The sequence below is a fragment of the Myotis brandtii genome, unplaced genomic scaffold (assembly GCF_000412655.1).
Source record: "Myotis brandtii unplaced genomic scaffold, ASM41265v1 scaffold44, whole genome shotgun sequence".
Lineage (NCBI taxonomy): Eukaryota > Metazoa > Chordata > Mammalia > Chiroptera > Vespertilionidae > Myotis > Myotis brandtii.
Genome location: NW_005366833.1, coordinates 3,664,165 through 3,684,428, shown reverse-complemented (window position 1 = coordinate 3,684,428; position 20,264 = coordinate 3,664,165). Strand labels below are relative to the sequence as shown.

Here is a 20,264-nt window from a genome sequence, read left to right as displayed (position 1 = left end):
GAGAGAGAGAGAGAGAGAGAGAGAGAGAGAGAGAGAGAGAGAGATTTCTGACTTGAAATTTATTTGAATTTCTAAGGAGAAATTAATCTCTCTATGTCCTTTACAGTAAATAGGTACTGGTCATCTTTTCTCTCTTCCATCTGACGAGCTTCTACTATAGATGGAAGAAAGCTAGTGCTTCCTTTTGGTATTTTGAGAGTTTTATTTCTGTGCCTCTCCTTGGCAACCTATTCTCTCTGTAAGCCAGTGTCGACGTGATGGCGAGGGTAAGTATCCATGGTGTTCTAGAACGTCTTTTTGTTGCAGGTTTACATGAGTAAGTTTATATATTTTTTCGCCTACTTTAACTTCATATTTAATATGTTATGAACCTTTTTATAAACAAAAAAGAGAAAAGCCTATCTGGAGACACATAAGAACAGTGAAGGCAGGGTCATTTTTAAGCATCTGATTAGATCACAATTTGGCAAAGATCTTACACTTTAAAACAAAAGTTTTGAACCACAGATTCGTTGAGGGTGGTGGTGGTGGGGGGGGTCCTCCATCTTCTTTCTTTGAAATTGCATATAGATTTGTATGTGTGTTTGTGTGTCTGTACATATTTGAATTCTCTAATGAAAGGGTCCATCACTTTCATAAGTTTTTCAAAGCCACTGCCTTAAAATATCTTCTTGATTTTTACTGTAGTTGTTTTAAGATCTGCTTTTTACTATTTATAAACAACTTTCAATAGTCATTAATTCTGTAAATGTTTCTTTTGCAGAATAAAATCCTTCTTGCAATATATATTTTTTGTTGTTTAATTTATTGTTCACTCAAAATTGATCCAAATTCTAGGAGGCTTCTCCCAAGAGAATTTGCTTTAAAAGCAAAGGATTTTACCATAGATGAGCAAGGCTTAGCTTGGCTTTGTTTTGCATGTGGGAAAATATATATTCCAGTGCAGTCTGTATCGCTCTTCACCACGTTTGCATTGGCTCTTCCTCATGAGGTGTCTGTGGGAAAGCCAGTCTTTTTTTAACCTCTGAAATAGAGGGAACACAAGTAGAATAGATCCCGACTTGCTACGTCTGGAGACTGAACTATGATGTCCTCTGGGAAACAGTTAAACAAAGCACAGATTTAAAAATCAGTGTGGTCAGCATGGTTTCAACCAAGATGATAAGTACCTATGATTTTATTGGACTTGCTACTGTTTTGAAAAGAAGCATCAATTACTATCAACTTGGGTAAAAAGGAGCTGAGTTCTACTGTGATATTTTTAGGAGTTTAAGAATTAGGCTGTAATTTAATAATTAGTGAAATAAGAGAGATCCCATTTTTAAGAAATGAAAATCCCTCACTTTTAAAAATTCACATGTGTACATTGATCTGTGCAATGAGAATAAGGTAAAGGGTTAAGAAAATATTTCATGATTTGACCACAGCTTACATTTTTGGCCTTCATGATATGACTTGGCCACACAATTAAATATTTATTTCAAAAAGCATTTGTTGAATGCTTCGTCTGTGCTGAGCACTAGACCAAACTTGTGCAGGAATAACAAGAGGACTTAAAGCCAGAGGTCTACCCAGGCGCTACCAGCACAGGGCAGGGCAGACACCCAATAACATCATTCCTTGCCCCTTTGTTTATGTTTTCCTAAGTTTGTATAGGATACCTATTTTGACAATCGTACAGATCTTTGGAAAATATGAATATTATCAGGCACCACAAGGAAGTATTTTTTTAATATTTAAAAATAAATTATAGTAAAAATATAGGTTCTGCCTCTCCTTGAGAGAATAAGCTATTCTGGACAGTTGAGCTTTCCAAGTGGCCCAGGATTTGTCCCTCTAATTTTGTCTTCTCTGTTCCTCTCTCACTTTAACCACGTTAGTTTGAAAACTTTGTGCAATTAATTATACACTTGTAGACTTTTTAAAATACTTATTGAACAAATTTAAGCTTCCTTTAGTAAGTCAGGTCTGTCCTTGTCAATTATAATAATTGCATCATGCTGTAATAATCAGTGTCCCTAGGAACTATACCTTGTATAGGGCTGTTTGCCCCAACTTTTCTGTTTTGTAAGCATCATTTTTTAATGTGTTCCCTTGCGATAGGACTTTGTCTTTGAGTTCTTAGACTTTCCAAAACAATCCCACGATTTTATAATCTGACCATATGTGAAAGAAGAGTGAGTGAGTTGGCCATGGGCTTAGGGTTTCTGTATAAGCTAAGTTCATGGATATCATTTTCTTGATAATATTATCTATTTACTTGATTATTTTCTGTTCTTGTTAGTGATCCAAACAGAGTGGCCAGACAAGTCCTGGGTGGATAATGATGTTTTATAATATTTCTTGGCATTGTAAACAAGTGTGCTGTATTTTACTTTTATTGATGACATAGGAGACAAGCAATTACAGAAGCTTCAGTGTAAGAAGACTGTCACTTTGTACCTCTTTGGATTTTTCTCTGCCTTCCCATGCAACTTAATCAACTCGTTCTGTTTATCCTGGGCACTGGTGAGATCTCAAAGTAATGAAAACCACAGAAAACAAGTGTAGTGTTTTAGTGTCGATACTCTCTTCCCATTAAAGGTGTACTTAATCCCTAAACTCTTTTTTAAAAAAATCAGTTTGCTTTAAGGCAGTGGTCTTGAGGCTTAAACAAGACCTGTGGTGTCAAATGAGGAGAAGCACCCAAAGGGGAGTGTCAGGAGCAGAGGTTTTTGCCGTGATCTCGTGAACTGTTCCGAGCTATTTTTTCCTTGTTGACTCAAAAGAACAAATACCGAAGAAGGCGCTGAGCAACCTCCGTTTTCCTGCTGGCCCGCACGTCTGTGGCAGGGGCGTGAAATACCAGCCCCGATCCAGGACCTTCAGTGGATAGTTTGAGGAAAGTGTTTTTCACAGAGCCATTGTTGAAGTCCTAAAACTCCAGGATCTCAGTAGATCTAGTGCATTTCAGCCTTCTGCTTTCATACGCTCCTTATACAGCTAATCTGCCTGTCAGAGACCTCCATTTCTGGATGTTCCTTCTCCTTTAAGCTGTATTAACTACATGAGAGTGGTAAGTTCCTGGTTTCTCTTATCCCTCTCTGACAGTACTATTTCATATTAAAAAAATAACCTGTGTATATGATTTGCCTAGACTGGGTAATCAAGTGAGAATTTATACACAGAAATAGAAAGGTACCAATTCCTTTTCTTACGGAATTAATATAGCCATTCAAAAAATAATTTTTAACTAGTTAATTAAAAAGAATTTTGAGCATTGGCTATCCTAGACTCTGTGAACCGGATACTCAGAAACCTGTACATCGTTGCACTTGTGAAGCCCAGTGGGGAAGAGTGGCATGCTGGGAAGGAAAGCCCAGTCCAGTAAGTGTTGACTCAGAGCCACATGCCATGTGAGGCTCACTTCTCTGAACTTCAGTCTCCTTATCTGTTACTGGGGAAGGGTATCTCACAAAGCTGTTTGGACACTTAGCTAAGATAATGCATGTGAAATTGTAAAGCTGTGGACGTGTCTGTTCGGTTTAAAATAGAAGCTAGGAGAATTTTATTCTGCAATCATTTAGATAATCCAGTTATGAGACTCTGGGTGAAGGGAGTGCTGAGGCTCCCGGGCACATGTTTGAGATTATATTATTAGGAGCCTCTCGTTCTAGAAATCATTGCATTGGCATGTATGCTAAGTGTTGATGGCATTGGGAATAACACAGACACACTTGACATCACACATTACTGTCAGCCTTTCTTCGCACCCACAGCGCATTTTTGCTGCATCTCATTAATAAGAATGTATTGCGTCTCATGGTGCCTGTTTGCTAGTCTGTTCTAGGGTGTCTTTATAGCAGTATCCCAGTGTTTCTACTTACTGTTCTTCCTCTCCCTCACCCTTTTTTTCTGTTAGTTCTTTAAAGGTAGTGAGATCATATATGTCCCAGTTTGCCTGGGACGGGCCTGGTTTATACCTGTTGTCCCAACAGCCCATCTATTTCGCATTTTAGCTCTCTCAAAAGTGTCCCCGTTTGGACCATAAGTTATATATAGTCACCCTGGCTCAAGGCATTACGAAAATGAAAGAAGGAGCTAGCAAATTAGTGGAGTTAGAAAGATCTGTGATAACTGACCTCAGCCACTGCGCTGGCTGTTACACGGTACGGATTTGGTCCAATAATATCCTGGAATGCAGCTTTCAGACTGATGGTCAGCACACATCCCAGCAGGTTTCCTGGGGAGCTGATAAGACTAAAACATGTGTTGAGCTGGTAAGACTAAAACATGTTTTGCTCATCTCTCGCTCAGAACAGTAGCGTTGACACTTCAACAGTGTGCACTCAGGCCGGGCTTGTTGGAGCTTGAAGGCTGACATTCCTTCCTAAAGGCTCGTCGGGGTTTTCATTCAGTGTGAGCAGATACGTTCATATGGTATCGATCCTGGTTTGGCCATCTTCTACCCACGGCAGCCAACCAAGGGGGACGTACATAAAACATGTCTCCGACACCCTCCCCACCCGTGCAGCTCTGGCAGTGAGACCAAGGGGATGAGTGAGATCAAGGGGATATTTTACTGGTTTAGTATGTGCAGTCTTAGCATTTTCACAGCAGGGCAGTTTAAGTAAAGTTTCAGTGCAGGTTATGCCTGGTCAAGAGCAAATGTGTGACGAACGGCCTTTCTCTGTGGTCAGCTCTGTTGGAGTTGGGGGTTGGCCTCTGAGCTCCTGAGCTCTAAGGAAATGACTTACATCTGTAAAGTGAAAGTGGACGGTCAGGAAATAAAGAGAAATCAATGGCATGGGTCATCTTAGGGCTATCTCCGTTTCACTTTCCCAGAGGCGCCAAAGTGGGGTAAAGATTTCTGTTGAAACAGTGCTTCTCACACTTGAACACGAGGCCCTTGTGGGAATGCAGATTCTGAGACGGTAGGTCTGGGGCGAGGGCCTGAGGTTCTGCATTTCTGACCAGCTGCAGGGGTGCCGGCGCTGCGGGACCCTGGGCCACACCTGGAGGGGAGAGTTGTGGGGAAAGCCTGCGCTTCAGCCGGCTCTGACTCTGGATGGCACTGTTGTACCACAGGCAAGTCAGAGTGACGCCCAGGAGACCCTCGCTGCCGGGAGCTCTGTTTCAGCGAGAGGGTGGAGCAAGAGGAACTGTCTTAATGTTCCTGCTCATGAAAAGAATGCAGAAATATATATTTCATGGACTTGCACTTCCAGTAACTCGCTCCTTTTCTATCAGTTAAGGGCTTTGAGGAAGGGGGAGATTAAGGAAATACATAGGAAACTAGAAGAAATTGAGAAAAGAAAGTTTTATTCGCTCCTGCTCCCATCATAGGAAAAAAAACTGTGCCGTGCCTTCCTCTCTCCTGGCTACTTCACTTCTGTTATTTCAGGAAATGTCCTCATCCACCAAAGAAGTATTGGAATGTGGGTGGTTTTCAGAACCGTTTAGATCAGTGGTTCTCAACCCGTGGGTGGCGACCCCTTTGGGGGTCGAACGACCCTTTCACAGGGGTCGCCTAAGACCATTGGAAAACACATATATAATTACATATTGTTTTTGTGATTAATCACTATGCTTTAATTATGTTCAATTTGTAACAATGAAATTGGGGGTCACCACAACATGAGGAACTGTACTAATGGTTCGCAGCATTAGGAAGGTTGAGAACCACTGGTTTAGATTGTTAAAGCATAGCAACTGAGAGGTTCATGATCATACGGCACTATATGTCATATAGTTTTGTCTTTAAGAATGTGGTTTTATTTCTGTAAGGGCACCTCCAAAATAAGTATATGCAGTAGACAGGGGTGGGCAAAAGTAGGCTTACAGTTGTTTGTGTGGAAAAGGCATGCCAGTTATGATTATTGCAGTAGCTTTATTAACTCTGTGTTTCGCGTACTCACAACTGGTAAACCTACTTTTTGCTCACCCCTGTATATATAAATTTGGCATTTCCCCCTATATACCTGGTTCTCTTTCTTTGAAAATAATCTACTTTGTTTTGAGGAGGACCAAAGTTTTGCCACCCCATGATATACCTTTTGGGATATTGACTTTTGCTGGTTATGAAGAAACAAAAAACTTAGCATCTTCGACTCTCACCCTTTACCTGCCTGGAGGAATTCAGATGGAAAAACCTGTTTAGCGGAAGGGAGCATAATCTTAGCATCATATTCTAAACTAAATGTGACAGATGGGGAAAATCTAGCAAAGCCTGTTTGTTGGACTTCCCTCTGCGTCCCCGTTGTTTCTGGGGGGCCCAGCAAGAATTCATTTACCACATGTTTGCTTTTTCATCTACCTGCGAATTACCTGCCTTCCCTTTAAAATCCCAGGCCCCTGTCCCCCTTCCCATTGTTCAAAATGACCTATAATCCTCAACTTCCCAATGTCTCCTGGGGTCCCACATTCTATGGCACCGGCATGTACAGCCCTAATACATTTTGGACATTTTCCCCTGTGAATCTGTGACATGTTAATTTGGTTATTCGCCCAGCTACAAGAACTTGGAAAGTGTGAGGAAAATTTCAGTTTCCTCCAGTTTCATAGCTTCAAAATTTTTTAAATATAACCTGTAGTTAGCTGTGTTAACTTCTGCTTCTGTAATACTAATAAATAGGAAACTAATTTGAGGAATCCAGCCTCACAGTGGCAGCAATCGCTAGAAATGTTTATTAGCACTTATTCTAAGCATCTGCTTGTTTTTTTTTGGGGGGGGGGGGGTATATGTGTAATAGATCCCTCCTTTGAGAGGATTAAGGAGTGCTTTTTTCAAACGGTACGGTGGGTCCAACTGTGTGCACTCCAAATGTGTCCTCTCGACACAGTGACCTCTTCAGTCTTAGGATTCCTCACTCTCAGACCTCTGGATGAGAAAATTAAAATTTTTCTATAAATTTACCCTCAGAAGAAATGTTCAGATTATACACAGGAGTCGAGTTTTATAAAATATAAATTACTCTGAGCCAAGGATGAAGAGTAGACGTAGAATCCCATGTTGAACACCTAAAATGGCTATATTGAACTCACAATTAATGAAAGCATATTAATTGTCTACAGAGAGATTTCCATGCATTGTTTTGAGGGTGTGTTTACTGTTTTAAAGGCAATGAACCTCGGCATGAATTCCAGGCTCATTGGCCCTCCCAGTGGTTTAGGTGAGTTTAAATCCGTGCCTTCTGCAGGGCGTCCTGACATTATCCATCAGACTGCATGGGCTCTATCTCTTTATTTCACAGCTCTACTTCTTGGAGTTGGTCCATGGCAAATTATTGGACAAGTACACAAAGCTCTATGCAAAAGTATGTCCCTCACAGTGTTTGTGACATGAAAAAATTGGAAATAACCTAAATATTTCAATAATAAAGTAAGGTCCAAATATGGCACAAATGTGAAAGGGAACACGATGCAGGCATTAAAAAGAAGAGATATTGGTATTATCTTAGAAAGATGGCGATAATAATAATGTTACAAGGTATAAAATAACATATTTAGAATAAAGTATATGTATACAAATGTGTACATAAGAACAGGGAAGAGCCCTGGCTGGTTTGGCTCAGTGGATAGAGTGACAGCTTGTGGACTGAAGGTCCTGGGCTCGATTCCTGTCAAGGGCACATGCCTGGATTGCAAGCTCAATCCCCAGTAGGGGGTGTGCAGGAGGCAGACAATCAATGATTCTCTCTCATTATTGATAATTCTACCTCTCTCTTCCTCCCCCTTCCTCTCTTGAAATTAAAAAAAAAAAAAAAGGACAGGGAAGAATTGGAAGATACACACCAAAATGTTGATAGTAGTGGAAGGATAGCTGATTTTCACTTTCTTTCTTAACACTTTATTGTTGAAGATTTAGTGCTATCCCATTGAGGGGGAGGAGATAACTTAGTTAGAAAAGGGTCAGAAAAAAGCAGCCATCCTGCGAGCTGGGTTGGAGGGGAAGTCAGAGCTCTACTGTTTCAGCGTCTCTCCGGTGGGAATTCTCTGGTCTCCGCTGTGCCAGGAGGACCTTCCAGAGGCAGGGGACTGTGAGGCAAGACCTGCCCTGCTGACTCATACACAGTGTTCCATACGGTCTTACTTTATTTGCCAATGTGGGCCCTCGGGAGCCTTGTCGTTCCCCTGGGGCCTGGGATGTAGACAAGCAGAACCAGAGATCGCCTGTCAGGCCTGGAAGTGTCATCAGGGCTGTCCTAGTCCAGCAACAAGGAATTGGAGGCCCAGAGCATTGAAGGCACTTTCCCAGAAACCTGGAGGGAGTTCAAGGCCATGTTGAAATGAACACATGGTTCTTGGGCTGCTGCTTTGCGTTTCTGCCAGATTTCTGCCGTCGTGTATGAGCCCCAGGTCCAACGAGCAGCTTTTAAGGCCAGAGAAAAAGAGGGTTCCAGGCAAGGCAGTGCCTTTTCTCTCAGATCGTTGACTATGACATTGTCAGGCCTTTTGTCCTGACCTGTTTCCAGTGAAATATGTAGAAATTCAGAGGTTCTTGACTTCCCTTGGGTCCTGGCCTCTTTGGAGTATCTGACAAAGGCTGCAGAACCTCTTCCTTGAACAATGTGTGTTTCCTAAAAACCACAAAACTGTGCGTTTGATTTTGCGGGTTTGGGGAACCTTCTGGCACCTGTCCCTATTTCGTAAATGTTTCTTGTCTTGTGTTCCTCGAGCTTTCACATAGTTCTCTTGTATGTGGACATAGTGGAACTGTGAACTCGTTTTCATATCTTTGTGGTAGATGTTCCTTGCCAAAACAATAGAATGGAAAGAGAGGAGGAAAGGACGGAAACTTAGGAAGAAGAACACACCTTACCACATCAGTGCGACCTTTGTTTCCTGTTGCTGTTAGATTGTCTATCCAATAAGAGTAGGTTTTTGATATTTTTTAAATGCCCACCATCCTAGCATTTGGCAGAGTGCTCAGCTCTGTTCCTAGCCACATGATTGCTTTATGATTGCATCCAAAGGCTGTCTTCAGCATCTTCCAAAGGACAGGGCAACCCCTTCCATAAGAAAGACACTGGCCAAGGCCCAGGAGGAGGCCAGCGTTTCTTTGTGCTTCTCACCGAAAACTAGGTGTCTGAATAAGAGCAAGGAGCTTCCACTTTAACAGTGGAAGATGGCCCGCTGCCATGGTTTTCAGACCAGCTGAGGACTTGGGAACACACCGACCTCTGGCCCACCTGCAGTTTCTGACCCAGCGCTCCAGGGTGGGGCCCAAGCATGTGCATTTCTAACACGTTCCCAGGTGGTGCCGACACTACCAGTCCAGGGCCACACTTTGAGAAACAGTGACCGCGAGGGAATAGGATTCCTGTCAGGCAAAGTGTTTTTCAGGCTCTGATAAGAAGAATCACTTGGGATTGTGTGTGGAAAATGTAAATGCCAACTCCATGCCAGACTCACCGAATCAGAATCTCTGTGAGAGTCTTGGGATGCTGTGTGGTCAGATTTGGGGAAGCATTATTGCTATTGGGACGGTAGAATTCATTTGCTGCTCTAAACCACAATCTCCATCTATTGCATGCTTTGCCCCTATGAACCTCTCAGCCCCTGAAGTCTATCTTCCTGGCTTCATCCTCATTTTAGAATGAATTTTAAGCTATTGTTATGAAACATAATTTTTAAAAAAAATTCCAGGTGCCTAATTATTGTGCAAAATTGATATCAAGCATGCCTACCTTCTGAGAACTAACTTAAAAAAACTGTATTTAGTGATTTTAGAGAGGGGGTGAGGAAGGAGAGGGAGAGAGGCAGAGGGAGGGAGAGTGGGAGGGAGGGTGAGAATGTGGCAGGGAGGAGGGAAGAATGAATGTGCATTCTAGCAAGTTCCAGGTGATGCTGATGTTGCTGGTTTAGGGAGTACACTTTGAAAATCACTGGAATAGACCAGTGACTCTCAAGCAAAGTGCAGTAGAATCTCCTGGGGGAACTTTAAAAAATACTTCTGCCTGAGTCCCACACCAGAGAGTGATTTAATTGGTCCGCGGTGGGGTCTGGGCTGTAATTCAGTGATAGGCCAAGGTAGTGAGCCACTGCTGTGGGCCCTCAGGATGGAAGGTAACCAGTTAGGAAGCATGAGGCCTGATGAGGCAAATAGGGCTAAGCCGATGCCTCTGAAACGTCCCTGTGTCTACAGATCGCCTGGGCATCTCGTTAGGCTGAAGATTCTGACTCAGTAGGTCTGGAGTGGGACCCAGGCTTCTGCTTTTTAAACGAGTCAGCACCAAGTAGATGCTGCTGTCGGCCTAGGTACCACACTTTGCATAGCAAGGGGCTTAGAAGGTGCCTATCAACACAGTTTTTATGTTTGTTTTTTAAAGTGCAGAACAAATAAGAACAATGTCAATGAGATGTCAGACACCTTAAACTGGAAATAATAGTTTTCCATTAGTGAACATTTACCTTCCTTTGGTGGCTATAAATTTTTGTTTTTGCTTCTCCCTACCCCCTTTACCTATAGTTTCAAACAAATGCTTGTGGATTAATTTAGTGTGATACACATATACTAACCCCCCTCCACCCGCCCCCCCCCCCCTTTATCTAGATCTCACTATTCACTCTGAGTTTGGGATCTTGCCTTCCAGCTTCCTCATCGCCTGAGACCCACCCCGTTCAGTGTTATCACCCAGGGGCCAAGGGTTCTGTAATGCCCAAGGCCCTCAGTTCAGGAGCACCTGACTCTGTGCTGCCTGATTGCACACTCAGGGAGCCAGCCTTCTTGGGACCTGGCTTCAGCCCATGTTTCTGGCTTCAGCCCAACCTTTCTGTCCTGGGTTAGGGGTGAAGCTTTTCCTCTGGCAGGTTCCACCCTTTGGCACTTTCCTAGGGAGCTGGAGTTGAGACATTGCCATCAGAGCCTTTCCAAGAGGGAAGGGAAGTGGGGCAAGGGAGAGGCAGGACCTCCAGGGGAGCTGGGAGGGATTGAAGTCCCAGCTGCTGAGTCAGCTCCCCCAGCCTGTTGCATTTCCCAGCAGAAGGGTCAGGTGGTTGATGGCAATTGAAATTGGTGTGACCCACCCCAGGGGTCCTCCCTTCCATGCTGACCAAGGGGACAAGGCTCTCCCTCCTGGGTGTGGCCTCATCGGTCAGGTTGTCACCAAACTGCTATTCATGTCCCCAGGGGGATGGGACTCTGGCAGGAAATAGGGTTTTTAGTCATTTCCTCTTTCTAAATGAAATCTTTGTGGCCCGCCTAGCAAGGGTAGACGGGACATGAAACAGCACGACTTTTGCGGAGTCATGAAAGCAGTGTGCTTGTCCCAGGAGGGAAGCCCTTGACAGTAAGAAGAAAAAAAAAGCACAGAATGTTCTGAGTCTCCTCTATGAAAAAGGGGAAAGCTTAAGTGCGATTTATTACAACTAAAGGAGAGCGCCGTTCAGGATTTGCTTGAACAGCTTGTATGACGCGTGAGGGGCCACTTGCACTTGAGTGCGGCTGGGACACAGTGGACACAGCTTCTGCCCTTTTCAGTCTCTGCATTACAGTGTCTGGTCTCAGCTTTTCCCATAACCTAACCATTTGCAGGTGCAGTGCATTTGCTGTATTGATAACACTGTTTAACATTTGGGAACTTCTGCTGGGCAGCACATTGCAGAGTACCTCTTGGGCTGGGTACTTTTAATTTTCCATTAAATAACTAGGAACTTAGAAGTTATGGGGAAACACAAGAACATCTAGGAAGTTTCTGTTTAGGAATGGGTGGGCCTTTCTGCTGTAAATTGTGGAAAATAAAATTTTTAAAGCTCTTCAGCCCTGACCTACCTCTTTGTAAAGATGGTAAGAAGCCTAAGCAAAACATTGAGAAATACGGCCATTTATCTTATGTTACTCATTGGCTTTGAAACCCTCCCTGACTTTACTTTGCACCTAGACTAAAACCCCTTCTCCTTCTTGTGGCCAAGAGGCCCCACAAATCTCACAATGGCGCCTCTGCTCCCCTCTCCTCTCAGCCCAAGGTGCTCTTTCCATCTCTTAGTAAACTCAGTTGCTCAAATGCATAGAGCTTTATCCTGCCCCAGAGCTTCCAGGCCATTCTTTAACAAAAAAAAGAAAAAGAAAAAGATTTTAATTTTGATGAAGACCATCTGATCTATTTTTACTTTTATCCATCTTCCTTTCAGTGTTCTGTCTAGAATTCTTTTCCAAGAATTGGAGATCTCTATTTTTTTCTAAAAGCTTTATATATCTTTTGTTTTTCATTCAAGACTATGATTTCTTTGGACTTAATTTTTGTGTAAGGTGAAAGGATAAGATCAAGTTTCATTATTTTGCCTTTACATGGCCAATTGCTGCAGCACCATTTTTTTTATAGAAATACTTTCCTTCTATTGAGTTGTTTTATATGCCATTGGAGAAAATCAGTGGAAGCGTTGTTTCTGAGCTCCATTCTGTTCCTGGACTATTCTCATCTCCCACATCCTGCAGCTCACATCTAGGCACCTCTCAGGCCTCATCTTCGGTGTTATTTCCCTAGAGAAGCCTTTAAAGACCACCCATCGCATTCATCTGCATATCCTCCACTTCAGTCCCAAGGAATTTGGCCTCCATCATTCTCATTCAACCCTGTTTCCCCCCCCTCATGGTATTTAGCATGATTTGCTAATAATGTGCTGGTGTGTATGTGTGTAATTCCTGTCTATAAGCCCCAAGGAGCTGGAACTGAGTCTATTTTGTTTAGCACTGTAGTGCCCAGCAGGGTCCCTGCTACATGCTAAGTGCCAGGTCAATATGTTTTCAGTAAATTAATGGGGGGAAAACGAAGGCTTCTTGGGGGATATTTTCTAAACCACTGGGTACCATTTCATAAAATCAAAGGACATTCCTGGCTCTAGGTGCCTTATGACTTCATCTCTGCCCGCCCCCCCCCCCCAATTAACCAATTAATATTTACAGGCAGTGGTTTTGAGAACCTTTGGCCTGCATCAGAGTCACCTGAAGGACTTACTGAACTGCAGACTGCTGGGCCCACCCCCAGAGTTCATGATTCGGTAGGTCTGGGATGGTGTGAGAATTTGCATTTTTAACAAGTTTCCAGAAGACCTTACCAATGCTGCTGGTCTGGGGACCACACTTTGAGAACCCCCGTTTGAAGGCTATGATCTCTTTTATCTACTGATAGTCCCAGGCACCCTTGAACTTGTCATTAATAGTATTAATTAATTTAAGAGCAATCACAGAGAATATACAAGAATCCAATCCTAGAGGAATGAAAGGGAAAATGTCCATGATAGCAGTAAATAATATTAATAACTGCATATTTTAAATAATTTAAATAGGAAATGAACAAAAGCCTTCAAACTGCCCTGAACTAATTCTCTTACATCTGTGTCTGTTACATTTTGGTCCTTCAATATTTGAATAGGCAAAAGCACTGATGTTTTAATTCATAAAGTTCTACCAGGGATGCTTACTAAGAGCAAGACCTCACTAATATGGACAAATTTATAAAATCAAGGATGAGGTTTCTGCTATGACCTGTTTTTAAACTATTTACAGATGAATCAAAGCAACTCAATAAAGACTATTTTATGTGCTTACACTGAACTGAGTCATAAAATTACTTTCCTCTAAAGCAGGGGTGGGGGACTTTTTTCTGCCAAGGGCCATTTGGATATTTATAACATTATTGTGGGCCATACAAAATTATCAACTTAAAAATTAGCCTGCTGTATTTGGTCAAACATTTAATTAACTCGCCCCTAATTCCTTGGCAGGGCCAGACCAGATGATTTTGTGGGCCTTAGACGGCCCATGGGCTGGACATTCCCCACCCCTACTCTAAAGTCAACAAAAAATGGGAAGGTGGCACCCTGGCCCCTGCAACCCAGATACGTGCCCTTGACTGGGAATGGAACCTTCGATCTTTTGGTGCCTGGGCCGACACTCTAACACTAGTCAGGGCAATAATTCTAATCTTCATTTGTCTCTTCTTCTCCAGTCTGTCCCCTATTTCTTTTGAGAAAAGCAGTTCTTTTTCAGCCTAGGTTGTTATGATCTGATAAACGTTCATCACAGAAAATTTCCTGGAAAGAAAATCTGCCAGCATCAGTTCTTTTTAAGTGTTCAGGAAGCTATGTGGATCCCAGCAACCCACCTGGAGCAGAGCCAGTGCAGGGCTCGGAAAGTATTTGCAGGCTCTGAGATGGTTTTAACCCGTTTGTTAACAGCATTGCCCTTAGGCACACTCTTGGGGAGATACTAATGTGCTTCCATGGTGTCGAGTGCATGTGGGCACACTCCTGCCCACTCTTGTGCACGGGGAGGCAGAGCTTAACATAGGAAGTCTTTTCAAATAAGGCAAAAAAGATAAGTAAGGAATTGGCTTTTCATACAGCTAATCTGTGAAGTGCACTGTGACCTAAATTATCTTTGGGCCCAAAGCACAGATCTTTGGTGAGATTATTTTGGGAAAGGAATGAGGTGGGTGTCTGCTCTGTTCATTGCTATATCCTCAGTGCCAAAAACAGTATCCGGTACATCATAGGCACTCATTTGTTAAATGAATGAACTTATTTACTCTTCCTTCTTCATATTTTGTCTTTATTTTAAATTGTTCCTGTGGTTTAAGTACTTCCTTCAGCCTCTTAAATATGGTACTCCAAGGAATAAGTTTTAAAATATAACCAAACAAACATAGCATAAAATTTCTCTCATGGGTAAAACCCAACCATTTTCCTACATTATTAATGCAAACAAGTATCCAGGTAAAATTTTAATTTAGATCTGGATTGATAATTGAGATTTCCCTTTACCTATACCCCGCCCATACCAAGAAAACTATCTGCTCTATTTGAGGAAACCAAATGGGATTGGGTCATAATTAGGCAATTTGGTTGCAAAATAACCAAGAGCTGGTTAATATTACTCACCACAATTCTTCTAGTAGGAGCCAATATTCAAAATCAACGGAAGGTAACCTGATGATGAGCTGTGGCCAGAATTTGCTCACAAAACATACTTTTAAATAAATTACCTTTAATTAAATTCTTGACAGACATATGTGGACATTCATAGATGGTATATTATACATTAGATAGGCTTTTGAATGTCTGTTTGAAAGTCTGGCTTCTTTAAAGAAATAAGTGAACTTTGCATTTTTTTAAAGTAGGGTAAAAGTGTGTGTGTGTGTGTATGTGTGTGTGTGTGTGTGTGATTTTCGGTTTGTTGTTTTTTGTAGCACCCACTTCCTTCAGATTTCTCTCTAGCACCCTGTCTCCTGACATCACTTTCTCTCTAGCAGTTCAGTTTATTTACAACTGAGCCCTCGTGGACGTGGACGTGCTCTAGCCACTGCGCTTCTCCCTCCTTGCCATGCACTTTCTCTTCTTCTGCCTTTGCATGTGCTGTTCTTTCTGCCTAGAATGACCTTCCATCTTTCTCATCCTGAAAAACACTCAATTATCCTTTATGACTTAGGCCTAGTGGTCTCTTGTGAATACATTTTTTTGGCCACTCTCATTCTTTTTGGGCAAAGTAAGACCATACTATGGCTTGGAATCGAATGGTGTACACAGCTGTTCTAGGCTTTCTCCTTTCATTGTGTCTCTGTCTGCTTCACAGTGCTAGTGTCTGAACTTCTGGGAATGGCTCAGCACTTTAGTTTTTCTCGTATCTCAGAAAAAATGGCTGGTGCACATTCTGAAATGTTATAGGTCTTTAAAACATGTTAAGGTCATTAAAATATACAGTCAACCAATATATTGAAAAGAAATAGCCTCCGGTGGTAACAATGGCTACATTAGGATTGTGAGGTAATAAATTATTGTTTTTTGTATGTTCTATCCTTTCCAGATTTTAGGTAAAACTATATTGCTTCCTTAATTTCATTAAGTGAAGAAAAAATACTATGACATGTTATAAAGGAGATTCTTGAACTTTTGCATCAAAATTGTTTCTCCTGTCATAATTGTCCTTTTGAGCATCAAGGTTCTTATTCTAATTATATTGCCATAATTCTATCCATTTTCTTTTTATTTATTTTAAAGAGAGAGGAAGGGAGAGGAGAGCGAAACATCGATTTGTTGTTCCACTTATTTATGCATTCGTTGGTTGCCTCTTGTATGTGCCTTCCTGGGGATCGAGCCTGTAATCTTGGCATACGGAGATAATGCTTTAACCAACTGAGCTACCCAGCCAGGTCTAATTCTATCCATTTTTGAAACTACTATGATTCCACTGAGAGCCTCCCGCCTGTCCTCAGTGGTGGGCAATGTTTTCATTTGAAAAAGTACTTAATTTTTTGAAAGTGTCAAATGAATAAAAAAATTAAAAAAAAAAAGAAAGTGTCAAATGACATTCATAGCAGAATCTAAGGAACAAGGCGGATACTCAAGCTGACTAAATGTGGAGTCTAGAAGGAAATGTGATGGTTAAGTGCTGAGACATTACCTGTGTGCCATATAAGTACCTCTTTAAGTTCTTAAACATGTAACCCCAAGGAAGAAAATTGGAAATTCAATCGCTTTAAAAACAATTACATAAATTTTGAAACATAACTTTCTATCTAAAAAAAAAATTGAGCAAGCATCCTTGCAATAGGCATATACATCCGTCAGGTGACTACCTTGAAAAGGAGCTCACTCACCTATGCGTCTAAGTTCTTACTTGTTAAAGCAATAGTGTCCTCACTCTACATCTCATACTCACAGGGGCTGGAGCCTGAGCTCAAGGGCTCACTTAGCCCCGAATGTAGCTCTCTCACTCACTAGCTGTGTGACCTCGGCAAGTTCTAAACCTCCCTATGCCTCAGTTTCCTATCTATAAAATGGGAAAAGAGGACCCTAATACTTCATAGGGTTGTTTTGAGGTTTAAATAAATGCCTTAAAAAGTGCCTTGAATGTAACGTAATTTCGCCAATTCTCAGATGCACAAATTTCACATTGTAACACTTCTGAAATGAGGATGTGTCTTATAATTAATGTAATTTTTAAAAAAGCATTTTGTCATCATGTAATCACCAATAACTTTTTTTTGCCTTAAATAATGGAGCACCTTAAAGGGGATTATGTTTTAGATTCCAATAACTAATAGCGGCAAGAGCACAATATCTACTGGCTGTCATCAGCAGTGGCATCAGTGTTGTCATCGTCATCATTACCGTGGTTCTAACCGAGACATGGCATTTGATCGGTTGGCAGTGCTGGCCTAGAGTACATAGCAAACCTCAGTTTCATCTATTTGGTTTTATTGATGTGTTCTTAGAAAAGGTCTAGTGAGCTGATTCATTTTTTTGAGCTGATTTTTATATTTATTATATTAAGCTAATAATGGAAAGTATTTAGGGGTTAATTCGTATAATCACTGCATTATTCTCTGCACTGTACTTGGGGAGCCACTAACATGTTCTTCAATGCAGACCAGTCTCTTGAAATAAATAGAGAAGACAAATTCTTTATTTTCTCTATTGATGTATTTTCCTAAATCCTTTCAAAGAAGTGCTCTTTCTTGGTAAGCAGAACTAAGCCACCATTGTACCACTTAAGATTTACTGGTTTGAATCTTCTCTGAGGGAGAAAAGAAGCAGTTTATTGATCTGTAACAGAGAGTGGATCCTGGCCAAAGCTTTTCTGGCTTATACAATAACACCGACCTAAGAATCTGCATGTCATTAAGAAGACGGAGTCCTCCCAATTTGAGGCCACCTGTCAGGCATGAGCAATACCTGAGGAAAATCAATACACAATATAAAACTTGTTTTTGCACAAACACTGCCAGGATCCACGCCCAGTGACAGGCGTGTCTTGTTATTTTACCACTGATATGCTTGTAGTTCCTAATTTTAAGCTCCCCCTCATTTTGATTTTATTGTTCAGTTGGGGGGGGGAGGGGCTCATTTGAATCTGAGATAAAGATCTTCTGCCGGATGAAAGGGGTCCAATAACGTGAGCAAACCTTGGACCACAGTTTATGAAGCTCGATTAAGGAAGATCCTGGGCACATCTCCATCCACATACCTTGACACATACTTCATGCATCCATAACCCATGCAGCTTGTTCCTTCTTGCCTTCTGCTCGCCCTCGAGAGTTTAAATGATGGTATTTACAAGCCACCATGAAGCAAGAGTACAAGCACACCAGGCTCCACAGGGGCCAGGAAAGAGGGATTTCACTTAGGTTTTTGTTGTTGGCTTTTAAACGTATAATTCGTTGAATAATTCCAGAAGCTGGGTTTCTTTTCTTTGCCCCCTTATCTCCCTACTCCCCTTCCTTCAGTCTGCCCAGTCCCCATTTGTTTATTTTCTTTCTTTCCTATTTTTTTTTACAAAGGTACATTTGTCAGACATGTATAGTTATCCCTGTTCTTAAAGATGATGCTCACTCTACCCCTAAAGCCTGCTCTGATTCAGCTAGCTCTGCTTGTGCACAGAGGTTATTGCTCTCCAAGTTCAATGCCCTGGGCCTGATCCAGTGTCCCGTTCCAGCAGAATGTCGGGTGATTGCCACAGAGTCAGAGAGCTTTCAGCTCCTCTCCCCGCCTGGTGTGCTGCCAGGCAGACACGGGGGGCCGGCGAGGACCTGGAGGTCTCCGGTGGAAGGTCCAGCTTTGGGTCCTTTGCCGGAGCTGAGCCGTAGTCATTGTAGCTGGAAAAGCCGTGCAGGGGGCACTCCTGTCAGCAGCAGCCATTCCTTAGCGTTTGCACTGAGTCGCTTTCACAGTAGTTAGCTCTGAACTGTACAAATCCATCAAACAATGAGGGAAATTTCACAAGCTAAGTGATCAGCCATTTCCTCTTCCTTCCTTTTTTATTTACTTACATTTCTGACCTCTTAGAATCTTCATGATTGGAGTCTGATAGCTGCTTTTTGCATAGCATTTTTAAAGCAAATAAAAACAAAGTTGACAGGAAGTATCTAATGCTTCTTTTTAATAATAATTATTATTACAAAAGCAGTAAAGGCGCTAACATTGTAATTGCACAGCATCCTGGGGCAATGAACATTTTGGTGTATTTACTTCTAATTGTTTTAAATAAATGTCTAAATGTGTACATACCGTACTGGTACATGTTTTTAATGAAATTATGTTTGTGATAGGATAGTTTTAAAATCAATGTCCTTTGAGTGTTTTCTGGTATTATTAAAAACTTGTAGATGATTTCAATGGCTGCATTAGATTCCAGTATATATGGATATGTTGTTATTTTAACATCCTATTGTTGGGAGTCATATGGTAGATTTTTAAATTGACACTTCAGTTCTGAGCTTGGAATTTGTTAAGCTCAGTTTCTTCTGATTTCGTGGGCCTAGGGTTAGAACAGTGGACTAGTTCTGTCTGTATCATGGTTTGCTTTGCAAAGGTTGGAGTAATGTTTTCTTCTATTCTTGTTTTCTCCCCCATTTGTTTTAAATTCTATGATTGTAACATAAGTAACTTTACGGTAATCTCAGTTAACTTTTACTAGAGAATCAGTGTAAAATAAATACCAGTATGTTGCTCAACCTGAACCCTAATATTTCAAAACTGCCATTTGGAAAATAAAAAACTGCCATTTGAAATTTACCCAACAGGAGAATGGGAAATATTGAAGATTTTTTGTTTTTAAGAGGGGGGTTAACTAGATTACATTTGTGTTTTAGGTGAAAGACTTGAGATATCTCAAAAAATTGCCATGAAGTTCATTGTTTTTAAGAAATGTGACCATGTGGTGTAACAACTGCTTTAAAGTTGAACTTGAGTAGTAAATTAAACCAACTGAACCAACATTTTGAAAGGAGGATAAGCTTAAAAACCAAAAGTTTGTGAAGTGCTGCAGAATGATACACATTAGGAGGTCATTTGTATTTGGAGACCACCTTCCTACAAAGTCTCGTTTCTGGATAGCCAGTCTTGTTTCCCATCAGAGTATTAACTGGAGACCTGCTTTCAGTGCCTGTCCGCCCGGGCACCTGTCGGCGTGTTACTACTCCCTTAGCACCGAATGGCGGGTCCAGGGCCGCCACCCCCTGGAGCCACAGGCTCTCTGCCCCCTTTCAGATTTGCTCTCTCCACCAGCAGTCATCCTTGTAAACGGAAGTCTAAGATTTAGTGTTGTACATACTTTTAAGTGATCCTTTTTGATGGGGCTCTCTTTATTGTTTCAGGTTGAATGCATTTGGGAACTTGGTGCATAAATTTGCATGACTCCTCACTCCTTTCTAGACCTGTCGCTGGACTCAAGCCAGCATGGCTCACACCACAAAGGTTAACGGCTGTGCCTCAGGTAACTGTGTTCTGGAGTGTGTGTGAGTGTGTGTGTGTGTGTGTGTGTGTGTGTGTGTGAGTGTGTGTGTGTG

At 41.7% G+C, this 20,264-nt stretch overlaps 1 protein-coding gene across 3 annotated transcripts in view; it reads left to right on the top strand.

The window, feature by feature from the left end:
• The window catches only part of KANK1 (KN motif and ankyrin repeat domains 1), a 183,969-nt gene that overhangs the window by 85,420 nt on the left and 78,285 nt on the right, over positions 1–20,264 (top strand). For all 3 annotated transcript variants that reach the window (XM_005874462.2, XM_014546310.1, XM_014546311.1), the window contains exon 3: positions 20,073–20,191. In XM_005874462.2, the coding sequence (XP_005874524.1) occupies positions 20,155–20,191 (37 nt within the window). In that variant the 5' untranslated portion in view covers positions 20,073–20,154. The remainder of the gene's footprint in view (positions 1–20,072; positions 20,192–20,264) is intronic.